Consider the following 12188-nt stretch of genomic DNA (forward strand, 5'->3'; position numbering starts at 1 on the left):
CAAATCGAGAGTATGTGGCAAGTAAACGAAATCGCGGACAAAGAAAAAGACAATATAACAATGGAAAATTAAAAATACAGGTCAAAATATGAATAGACAGGATACATAAAGTAAAACTAATTAGTTACTAAGTAGGATGGTATTATTGATTTAAAGATAGGCAATGAGTCGGTAGTAGATATTAGGTTATATAGTCTATTATAATCATTGCAAAGTACTCTATAAGGTTCATGCATTTCATAATTAGAGATACAATGATTTAATACTAGAGGAATATAGTTTCTAGTGAATCTATTTGGCACATTAAAATGCAGGCGACTCAGTAACTCGGGACTCTCCACATCACTATGAATAAGATTTCTAATAAACGTAATTCCAAGCACAGTTCTACGGTTAGCTAATGATGGTAAGTTAATTAGAAGTAGTCTACTAGAGTAGGATGGTAGTATTAGGCTTGTATCCCAGTTAAGTCCCCGTAAGGCAAGTATTAAGAATTGGTCGGACTAATGAAATAAGCAAGGTCTTTTTGTGACCTTGGACCACCTTTTGATAAATGCAAGCACGCCCCAGGCTTTATTTACCATGGTAGTAATGTGATCAGAAAATTTAAGTTTAGGATCCATATAGACTCCAAGTTCGTCAGCATGCTTTATCCTCTCTAACACACAACCACTAAAGTATAAGTTGAATATTGAGGGCTGACACGAAAAATGGTCATTAGTTTACTCTTAGAACCATTTAAATTTAACTCATTATCCATGCACCATTTTTGAAATGCATTGAGATCAGATTGTAAAGCTAAACTTTGTGCGGGATCATTATATTGCAGGCACAACTTTACGTCATCTGCGTACGTGACTTCGTTAAGCCTACAGGAAGGTCATTTATAAACAATGTAAGCAGGAGCGGACCAAGATTACTTCCTTGTGTTACACCGGACGTAACTTGGATTAGGGATGAAAAAGAGTTTTTAAAAATGACCATTTGAGTCCTGCCATTCAAATAACTTAAGATCCACCTAGGAAGATCACCTGGAATCTCAAAAGGTCCAATTTCCGGACTAGAATAGGGTGACTTACAGATTCAAACGCCTTACTGAAATCAGTGTAAACCACATCAGTCTGACAATTTTTTCTTAAACCACTTATCACAAATGAAGTAAACTCCAAAAGGTTGGTTGTTGTTGACCTAAGTTTTATAAATCAGTGGAAATAAGGGACCTTCAACTGTGTTGCAAATGGGGCGTAGTAATGTTCCCAAAGCGCTTCGGTATAGCTTATAGCTTTGAAATACCTATGCAATTACATGCGTTCAATTTACTCACCTTTTTTTGAAGCAGGGGATTACAAACGACTCCAGCCATCTGTGTGGGAAATCTCACGTTTCTAAAGATAAAGTAAAAAGTTTGTGCAATGGTCTTCACAAAGTCTCAGCGCAATACCTAAGCACACATCCAGGGACTCCGTCAGGACCCGGAGAGTAGACTGATTTGACCCTTTGCAAATCTAAAACAAGGAAGAACGCTATAGTCGAGTACCTAGACTATCAGATACCCGTTACTCAGCTTAAGGGACCAAAGGGAAATGGAGATATGCAAGCAGCAAAGCGAGATTTAAATACGCCACCTACCGGCGGTAGACAGATTTAAGTGTTCTGGGCGTTAGAGTGGGCGTGGCAAATTTGTTTTTGGATCAATCGATAGGTATTGACGAGATCAATACATTTCAGTTAAAATTTTTCATCTAGCATAACAATTGTGGACGCCACAGGTTTGGGCGGTTTGTGGGCGTTATAGTGGGCGTGGCATATTCGCGTGACAAAATTGCGCTGCGTACAAAGCTACAAAATCTAAATCTGAGATCTCGATTCTCTATCTTTGATAGTTTCCGAGATATCCACGTTCATACTTACGATTTTTTGAAGTTTGTGGGCGGTTTGTGGGCGTTAAAGTGGGCGTGGCAAACTTTTTTTTGAGTCAATCGATAGGTATTGATGAGAACAATACATTTCAGTTAAAATTTTTATTCTAGCATCAAAACTGTAAGTGCCACAGTTTTGGGCGGTTTGTGGGCGTTAGAGTGGGCGTGGCACTCTACTGAAACAAACTTGCGCTGCGTAAGAAGCTCAGGAATCTGCACGCCAAATCTCAATAGCCTAGCTCTCATAGTTTCCAAGATCTCAGCGTTCATCCGGACGGACAGACAGACGGACAGACGGACAGACGGACAGACGGACAGACGGACATGGCTAGATCGACTCGGCTAGTGATCCTGATCAAGAATATATATACTTTATGGGGTCGGAAACGCTTCCTTTTGCCTGTTACATACTTTTCGACGAATCTAGTATACCCTTTTACTCTACGAGTAACGGGTATAAAAAGTGAGCTTTTACTTACAACAGGATAAACAAGAAAGGAAGTTAGCTTCGGCAAGCCGAAGCTTATATACCCTTGCAGCTATAATTATTATATTAAAAAAACACAAAAAATGATATTCCCAATAGTATAAGATAATATGTCAAAAAACACCGATGCTATAATTTGTTTCATATTATTTTCCTACCAATTTTCCGACCGTTCCTATGGCAGCTATATGATATAGTCGTCCGATTTTGATAAAATTAAATTCAAAATTCAGAACTAATTAAAAAATGTTATTTCCAAGCCTAGGAGGTTATATGTTAAATAACACCGAAGCTATAATTTGTTTCATATTATTTTCCTACCAATTTTCCGATCGTTCCTATGGCAGCTATATGATATATTCGTCCGATTTTGATAAAATTAAGTTCAAAATTCAGAACTAATTAAAAAATGTTATTTCCAAGCGTAGGAGGTTATATGTTAAAAAACACCGAAGCTATAATTTGTTTAATATTATTTTCCTACCAATTTTCCGATCGTTCCTATGACAGCTATATGATATAGTCGTCCGATTTTGATAAAATTAAATTCGAAATTCAGAACTAATTAAAAAATGTTATTTCCAAGCGTTGGAGGTTATATGTTGAAAAACACCGAAGCTATAATTTATTTCATATTATTTTTCCACAAATTTTCCGATCGTTCCTATGGCAGCTATATGATATAGTCGTCCGATTTCGATAAAATTCAATTCAAAATTCAAAACTAATTAAAAAATGTTAGTTCCAAGCTTAGGAGGTTATATGCTAAAAAACACCAAAGATATAATTTTTTTAAATTTTGTTGTCCGATTATTCCTATGGGAGCTATAAGATATAGTTGTCCGTTCCGGCTGGTTCCGACTTATATACTACCTGCAAAAGATATAAGACTTTTGGGAAAGTTTCAGCCCGATAGCTTTAAAACTGAGAGACTAGTTTGCGTAGAAACGGACGGACAGACGGACATGGCTAGATCGACTCGGCTAGTGATCCTGATCAAGAATATATATACTTTATGGGGTCGGAACCGCTTCCTTCTGCCTGTTACATACTTTCCGACGATTCTAGTATACCCTTTTACTCTACGAGTAACGGGTATAATAAATATAGTGATTATGCCTTAGAAAAATATAAATACATTCATTTTGTCTAAAAAATATTGTTCATGTAAAGTTTGGGTCAACCTAATTATTTGTTATCCTTTTTTATGTCATACAAACCAACAGGTTCCATGGTGTCGGCTGCAGAAATGAATTCTCCAAGTAGCAATACCATATTCATCGGAGAGGAAATAACGATGAAAGAGAGACCCGGGATTCGTAAAGATATATGGAGAATGGTTGTTGTTGTATTCCTGTCGGCACTAGGAAGTAGTTTCAACGGACTTACTGCGCTCAGTGCACAGCTGGCTTTGAATGATGGAGTCGGGCATATAGAACAAGTTATGTTGCTCGTGCCGTTGGCTGTTACTTGGAACCTGTTCTGGACTCCCATCCTGAGTTTCCCAATCATCCCTACCTTTGGTTGCCGTTTAACCTGGGTACTTGCGTTTTCCGGCCAGGCTATCATCTCGGTGGTTCTTTTATTACGCGGGAGCAGCTTTTTATTAGCAAAAGGAGGTGCCTTAAGTATCCTGCTTCTGTCATTTATGTACTCACTGGTCAACGTTCTGTCTCACATCCAAACTATCGAGGTGCATAAGTGGGCCTCAAAGGTGCTCCAGCCCTGCAATGTTCGTTATACCTCCATTTGGATTGGAGTTGGTCAATATCTTGGCTATACCCTGGTTTTATTCGGCTGGAACTTCATCAACAAAGAAACCATCATCACGCAGCCCGGTTTTATCAGCGGCTTAACATTCCTTGTAAATACCTGTCTAGTATACTTTTTTAGGAAGGACAATGTACAAACAAAGGACAAAGAACTCAACGGAGAAAACCAGTGGCAATTTCAGGATCTAAAGAATCTGGTGTGCATGCGTCAGGTGCAGATATTGGCTGGAGTCCAATTAGTTTATATCTGTATCACTCGCTTTACTGCTGAAAGCAGTTCCGACCAGCCCTTGGAAATAAGTTACATGAACACCATTGTCATTGCCTCGGCCCGCATCATCATGTTGATCGCCCAGTTAAACACTTGGATCTTGAGGACATCTACGAAGCCATTCTCTACCGACGTGTTGTGTACACCACGTTGCTAGTCATTGTCCTAGCCTTAGTTGTTTCTAATTTTTCGTGTACCTGGCTAAACGTTTTAATGGCTGTTGGCAACCATTCTTTTTACAATTTTTTACTTTACTGCATTATGCGATCACGTTATGTCCCGAACCAGGAAGATAATGGAACCTATAAGATATTCATTACTACTCTATTGGAAAGTGCAGACGAACTTTATTTTTATTACTTGACGAGCTTCATATTCAGGACAATATCACTTTAGAAGACTTAGTCATTGAATACGTTGAGTGCTAGGGTGATAGGGCCCATTATGGATGCACATTTATGATAATTTTGTGAATGAGCTGCGCAAGAAGCTCGAGAATCTACACGCCAAATCCCAAATCTTATAGTTTCCGATATCTTATCTTCATACAGATAGTCGGTCAGCTAGATCGGTTCGGCTAGTTATCCTAATCAAGAATATATATACTTTACAAGCTTTACTTACATAACGCTCATTGCATTTAATCGAATCGAAATTCCTGAAAGCAATCCAAAAAGTCAACTGCCAAATAGAATGAAAATGAATGTGCCAAACAAGAGAATAATTACTATTAACCTTTTTATATTATATATATCTAAATTGAGATTTCATAGCCAAAAGACATAAAATGTAATTTAAATAACCATATATTTTTTAGAATTCGAAATTGTTTCCGGAAATTATATAATGAAAACGTACCTTACAAATTTAACTTGCCGTAAAAGTATATAATCCTGCGTGATTAATTATTTTGTGATAAATTAAAGACTCCGCATAGCGATCAGCAGTAGATGATTAACCCCAGAAATATTTATTATTATTAGCAGTTCTTACTGATATTATTCATTCGGCCATCAAACTTAATATATTTTCTGTTATACTTTATAAAAATAAAAATGTTATGTTTTTCCGCACACACAATGAAAATATATTCTTTGATTTATAGCTGCTTAAATGTATTTAGAGCCTAGCACAAGTAAGTAGTTATCTTTTACAGACTAATAGTATCCGCATTTTCAATAGTTTACATTCGTCATTGATTTGCTGCTATATGCTGATTATAAAATTGATATTAACCTTATATGATATTTACCTCTGTTCGCTTACAAGTAAACTTATACTAAGCTAGGGGGGCACATTAAGATTTACAAAGTTATAGGACTTGTCCTAAATAATTTCCTATAAAATCGGTGAGCACATTCTGAATAAATGACACATAATGGTATATACTACATATCTTATATCAACGATGTTCTATCGATCCCGACTTAAATTGATGACGGGCTTCTTCGAGTGACTAGATTTTCGATACTATTTGCAACTATGATCTGGCATGAAATGTAGCCGATCTCCAGAAATTTAGCTGTACATAAGGCAGCGGGCCAACGCGAGGATCCGAGCCAGCTCACTCGCAGGCTATTTTGCCATCGAAACTGCTGAGGGCTATGGCAAAGGCCTGCATGGCGCACAGTGGATAGCGATAGTCCATGGTGAAGACGTCCTCCGAGGTGCGACCGAACTGCATCACTATATACTCGGGGTCGGAGTCGTGGACCAGCTGAAAGTTCTTCACCGACGCCTGGGTGACGCGTCCATGAAAGTTGAGCACATACGACTGCGTTTCGTCGTTCCACACCGGCGTCTTATTATGCAGCTCAACAATATTATCCATGTTCTGTAAAGTGGGTTTAATTAATATTTGATTATTTGTGATTGTGATCCTAATCCTCTCACCTTCATCTTCCACAGGTCGAGAATGCCCTGCTGTTTGGGATCCGCTGAACTAATCTTGACACGCTGATCGTCCTCAGTCATGCCCGGCAGTATTACAGTCATGTTGCGAGGTCCCTTGAATCCCAGGATGTTGGTGTCCTGTAAAAAGGTATTATTACGTTTACTTTTCGAACTGCCTTATAATATTATGTGATATTAGGTAACAGTGCCTCAATGCATACAGTATTGTAACTGGTGCGATTTCTTCAATTTCGAAGAAGCTATGGCCATACTTACGTAAATGATTACGGCCAGGTCGAGTCTAGGACTCTCCGTGCTCTCCTTGTTGCCATTGTCGAAGACGGTGAAGGACGTGCCAAAGACATTGGAGCGGAGCTTGCCGCAGAAGCCATCGGCATTGCGGGACAAGTCCGTAGGATCGCAGCTGACTATATAGTTGGATGTCTTGCTCTTCTTGCGTTTGCGACCTGAGGAAATAATTGTTAAGGGGACTTTAGAGGAGAAGGAGTATCCATTAACCCACCTCCCAGCAGGAATATCTTCTTGCCGTAGTCCCGTTCCAGGTGCAAGTAGTATATGGGAAAGAGACCCCGGTCCATGCCCTTGCGATCCCGGGTGATCCGGCATTTGTAGAGGACTCCCTGCGGTGCTGGCTGCATCACGAACTGGTCGATGTTCCCGATGACATCCCCCTCCGATTCCCCGCCAGCCCCGTTCCCCGTTCCATTGGTGCTGCCGTCCAGCGTCGCATCCTTGTAGGGCGACGAGGCCATTCCGGCGGGACGCACTGGAGCTGCCCCAGCCACATTGCGATTGGTGTAGTCGTCCTCGTCCAGGTTGTCGCTGAAGGAATGCTGGCGGGCATGCGGCTTCTGCGATTGCGTCGAGTTGGCGCTGTGGGAGGCTGGCTGCTGCTGCTCAATCACCGTCACCGGACTGCTCTCCTCGTCCTCCAGCTCGTGCGATGAGATCTCCTCTATAAGATCAGCTGTAGGAGTGCAAATCAAAATCCCAGAATTATTTAAACTTCGGTATACAAGTTTCATGCATATTACGAAAATCTTATATTTCTAAAGTTTTTTTAAGTATTACTAAATTTTGCAAGCCCAAAAATATGCACTAGTTAGCATAGATTATCATAGATTCAAGCAGAACAAAGACTGCCATGTAAATTTTCCGGTCCGGCTACGCTATAATTCCCAACCAGTTATAGCGCATCTTGCATGGTACCCCACTTCGATCGCTGACCAAGACTTCGATTTACTGTTGGTGATTGCATAAAATAAAATATGGAAGTACAGTGAAGCCTCCTCGCGGGATTTTTCGTGTTGGCCTAAGGCGACCTTTAGTTTGGCTAAAACGTCACCCTGTGACTAATAAATTCGCATACATTTCAAAGACAAAAATTATTTCATTGGCGCTACTCGAATTATTTTACTTCACAAGTACTTAAATAGATTGAAATATTTAAATGTTAGCGCTTAAGAACAAAGTGCATATGTTTGTATATCAAAGTGCAATACCTTTTCTTCGAGTGTGCGGCCACTTACCCTCCTGGTTGATGGTGCTCAGGCTGCGCATGTTGTTCGAGTGGTTGCGACTGGTGTTGATGGCAACCGGAGCGATGCCACCGGGACTGCCGTTGGTCAGTATCTGGTCAGGATTCTGGGGTGAGCTGATGAACTGCATCGGGCCATCGTAGGCGTGCAGCTCCCGACTGTTGCTCCGCATTCCAGACATCGGTCGGTTGATCTGCAGATCACTGGCCTGGACCATTCCCGGCGAGGCCCTCTTCTGCCGGATGTAGGCCTCCATCAGCTGGCGCTGCAAGCAAAGAAAACCCGTACAATAAATATTGTTTACGCTACTTCAAATCTAAATCACTCAAAGATTACGTAGATTACGAACCACCTAAGGTAATATGGAGGATAATAAATCAAATCATTACGATTTCAAACTGATAAACATGTTTGTTGCGGCATAATCGCTGTTATATTGTGATTCTCTAAGCGATTCTAAGCAATTTGCAAGCGAATTTCTGAAAATCCAATTAGGCGGCCCAGTTTCAAGTTGCAACAAATTTGCTAAACAGAATTTACACCCACGGAGCGGATAAATGACCGCAATAAATGCCCGAATATTTGCATATGCATGGATACCCCCAATCCCCGCCGGAAAAAGCAGCAAATCGCTCTGCAGGTAATTGGCCCAGCATCATGCCGAAGGGGGGAAAAAAGAGCACCAAGCTGATCCATCATCCCCATCCACCGCCCACTACGTACCGCCCACTACCCACTACCCACCGACAAACCCACTCAATGCAAATGGAAGTGGGTACGAACGCCCGACGAATGACATGTGGGACAGCGGTTGATGTTGATGGCAATGATTTCATTAAAGATTTAAATTTCAAGTTCACGTTCATGTTTATCAGCGCAAAAACAAAGCCGCTTCTGTCAAAAGTTGCGCTGAAAATGCGCATATAAATCAAGGGAAATATCCTGAGTTTAATGGCTTCTCTTATTCTCTTCGCTTACAGGACACAAAAGAGGTGGGAATCTTAGTGTAAAACCAACAAGTTCATTTTTACTACATGGTTTTATGTTCTTAATATTTAATTTTGAAACTGAGACAATTGAAAAAACCCATCAGTAGATATATTTCAATTGTAATACTTTGAAGCTTAGGAATGGCCCCATTAATCTCTATTACAAATATTTTTATATAATAAATAAATATATTACATAGAAATATACCGAGATATGTCCTTTCTAGATCGTTTATTGCATGTAGTATATATCGCTACAGAAATCTGGGACTACAGGAAGTTAACGTTACTCAGGATGCTCTCGATGGTGGCATTGACCTCGCGCTCCTTGGGCGCCGGATCGCATTGTAGCTGGAAGTAGCCGGGCAGATCCTGCTCCGCCCCAAAGGCACTCGTCCTGTTGGCGCCCAGCCAGAGATCCAGCCGGTCGTAGATGACCCCAGTGGGTCCCTGCTGCAGGAACCAGTCGATAGAGTCGCGATCCTTGAGGTCTGATCCCCAGAGCAGGACGATGGGCACCTGATCCCTGGCCCTTTGGACCAGTCCCGGACTCGCCTTGACAAAGACAGCGTTAGGGGAAACGCCACCCAGATCGATGGCCTGGGCAAAGTTGACGCTCTGCTCCACGGTGCTGGTCCGCGGATCGGTGAAGGAGTTCTCCTTGCTGCTGGACAGGAAGAGCACCGGATACATGTGCTGCTTAAAGCGCAGCAGGGAGCACAAGTCGGCGTCGAAGCTCTTGATCACATTGAGCCGCCCGCAACCATATCGCCGCACCACCGCCAGGATGCGATCCGCGAAGAGGTTCTTGTCCAGCGTCTGGACACTCTCGTACGATCCATCCGCCTTCTGCTGCGGCCACTTGATCTCGATGTCGAATCCCGTGGTCTGATTCACCCGCTCGAAGAAGTCCTGCAGGGTGGGAAAGAGTCGCTGCTCCGGCGGCTCCACATTGTTGTGCGCCGGATACTCGACTATCTTGTTGCCCACTATTTGGTAGGTCTTCAAATCCTTCAGCTGCTCATACGATATGTCCTTCAGCAGCACCTCCGTCAGGTCAGCCCGGCTGGTCGGCGTCTTGGAGTCGATGCAGACGCGTATGGAGAAGTCATGGTGGATGATGGGCACCAGGTCGCTGGTCAGTTGTACATCGAACTCTACGAGATCGGCACCCATCTCGGCGGAGGCCAGCATGGAGGCCACCGTGTTCTCGATCAGTGGAGCCGCATTCGTGGTCACCGTCAGGGATTTGCCCAGCCCACGGTGGCCAATCTCCAGGGCTGTCCAGTTGGTGCGCCAGTAATGGACAAAGCTGGTGCGCAGATCGAAGCCATCCTTCTCCATGGGACGGATGAGTAGGTACTCCAGCTGCAGACTGCCCACCACGCGCTGCCAGAGCGGCGAGATGAGGTCCACGGAGACCTTGCCCTCGCTGCCGGAGAAGGAGGTGGGTTGCACATGCGAATAGCCCAGCAGGCGGACCAGGCCCTCCTCCGCCTCCTCTGCATACACTTCCACCACATAGGCCACTCGCTCCAGCTGCTCCAGGCTCACGTGGAACATGAGGATGTCGCCGGCGGCGTAGGGCACCCCGTACTCCGGCGGCACCCTGAGTTTACTATCCCCGTAGGACATTCGCACATACTCCACACTGGCACGTGCGGAACTGAGGATGGGCGAAAGGGTCTTTGGATCCACGGGCTGCAATCGCAAGCGCAGCTTTCCACGTCCCACATCCGCTGGCTGCTCCTCCAAACTGAGAGCCTGGTGGAACACCTTCAGCTGCAGGATGCTGCCAGAGTCCTGGAGCCAACCACGCGACAATCTGCGCTCCCCGCCAATCAGTCCAAACTCATCGCTGCGATTGCCATGGAACTTGGTGGTGTTGAAGGTCCTGGCCTGGACATGGGACTCCCAGCGGCGGATTTGCACGGCTCCACGCTGGCCAACGGTGGCGGCAAAGTAGCGATACTCCACGCTGCTGTTCTGCGGTATCTCCACAGAGCCCGTCCACACATTATGGGCGGCAGTGCGATTTAGGAGCACCGCCTGACCCGCCTGCCACGAGCCCAATCCCGGCAGGTTGCCCACCAGGGCGGGTCGCTCGAAGGAGGCCAATTGCTCTGCATCCGGCAGGGTTAGGGTGAAGTTGAAGAGCAGCGGGGCATTCCGCTTGAGGGGCACATAGCGACGGGCCGCATAGTACTTCTCGTAGTAGGAGGTGTCGCAGAAGGTGGCCACGGGCAGCAGGCACAGGGTGCTCAGCCAGGCGACGGTGAGGGCCACGAAAGTCTTCGACCAGGACACCGACATGTCTGCGCTCCACGGCGATCGCGGTACAACTGGGACTGGGGCTTTGGAATTTCGACCACCAATCGGTATAACTGCCTCGAGATTTATGACACTGGCCACATCTTGAAGTGGTCGCGACGATAAGAAGTCCACGCTATCAAAGTCTCTGCGCGAATGGGAACACGGTCTCGTCTGGCCGGCGGTCAAACCCGTTCTGTTCATGCACGTGTGCCCCAGACTCGTGCACTTACAGTTGCAGATACATATATATATATAGTTTGAGATACAGATACAGATACGGATTCAGATCCGAAAGCTTTGGGGTGGTGCCTACGTCATCGTCATCAGCGGTGCCAGTTTAAATGAATTTGATTTCGTGTATTGCGCAAAAGCTTCACCTTCAATGGGTGGATTCGGTATGGTATTGAAATGGCATGGAGATGGTATAGGGTGGCATGGGGTGGCATGGGATAGAATGGAAGACCAGAAATCAGAGCTCCCCTTATGTGGTGGCTGACCCCCAGTCGAGCAATTTACATGGTGAAAGTTTGTCAACGTCCGTGTAATTTATCCGCTTCGCTCAATTACGAATTTCGTAACGTTTTGTTTTGCTTTCGAGTGGGTAGAGCAGAGGTGGCTCTGAAATAATACAAATATTATGTGGCTTGGGGTTCCATTTTCCCACCGTGATTTGCAGCTCCTTCAATTGCTGGCCGCATCTCAAAGGTATCTACTCTCCCTGGGCACGTTCACTAGGTGTCCCCCTTTATTTTTTGGTCTTCTCTCTTTTTCTCTACGAGTATAGGGGAAAATGCGATTATGTGAAAATTTGAAATCAGTTGGCTGCCAAGGAAAACTCAAGCAGCGAACACGTACAGGAAGCCGTGGGGGAAATGCAGAGCGGGTAAAAAACGAGTGACGTCGCCTTGGGAGATCCGGTGGGCTGGTTGGGCGGGGAAACATGGGAACTCGAAGTGGAACACCGTTTATGGCCCCACATAAATAA

At 44.2% G+C, this 12188-nt stretch overlaps 2 protein-coding genes across 3 annotated transcripts in view; both read right to left on the reverse strand.

Moving 5' to 3' along the window:
* Window positions 1–5285: 5285 nt before the first annotated feature.
* The window catches only part of LOC119550445 (protein king tubby), a 28740-nt gene continuing 21837 nt past the window's right edge, over window positions 5286–12188 (reverse strand). The window contains exons 1-6 of one of the 2 annotated variants that reach the window (XM_037859120.1): window positions 8251–8358; window positions 7893–8166; window positions 6866–7330; window positions 6619–6809; window positions 6343–6480; window positions 5286–6283 (exon numbers count right to left, since the gene is read on the reverse strand). In XM_037859120.1, the coding sequence (XP_037715048.1) occupies window positions 6014–6283; window positions 6343–6480; window positions 6619–6809; window positions 6866–7330; window positions 7893–8157 (1329 nt within the window). In that variant the 5' untranslated portion in view covers window positions 8158–8166; window positions 8251–8358 and the 3' untranslated portion in view covers window positions 5286–6013. Of the gene's footprint in view, window positions 6284–6342; window positions 6481–6618; window positions 6810–6865; window positions 7331–7892; window positions 8167–8250; window positions 8359–12188 lie in introns of those variants that run through there. The other variant, XM_037859119.1, reaches the window with a different exon arrangement.
* On the reverse strand, window positions 9093–11402 carry LOC119550443 (glycerophosphocholine phosphodiesterase GPCPD1). The gene has a single exon (XM_037859118.1). The coding sequence runs from the start codon at window positions 11201–11203 to the stop codon at window positions 9161–9163; it is 2043 nt and encodes a 680-aa protein (XP_037715046.1). The 5' UTR covers window positions 11204–11402; the 3' UTR covers window positions 9093–9160.

The sequence above is a fragment of the Drosophila subpulchrella genome, chromosome 2R, assembly GCF_014743375.2.
Source record: "Drosophila subpulchrella strain 33 F10 #4 breed RU33 chromosome 2R, RU_Dsub_v1.1 Primary Assembly, whole genome shotgun sequence".
Lineage (NCBI taxonomy): Eukaryota > Metazoa > Arthropoda > Insecta > Diptera > Drosophilidae > Drosophila > Drosophila subpulchrella.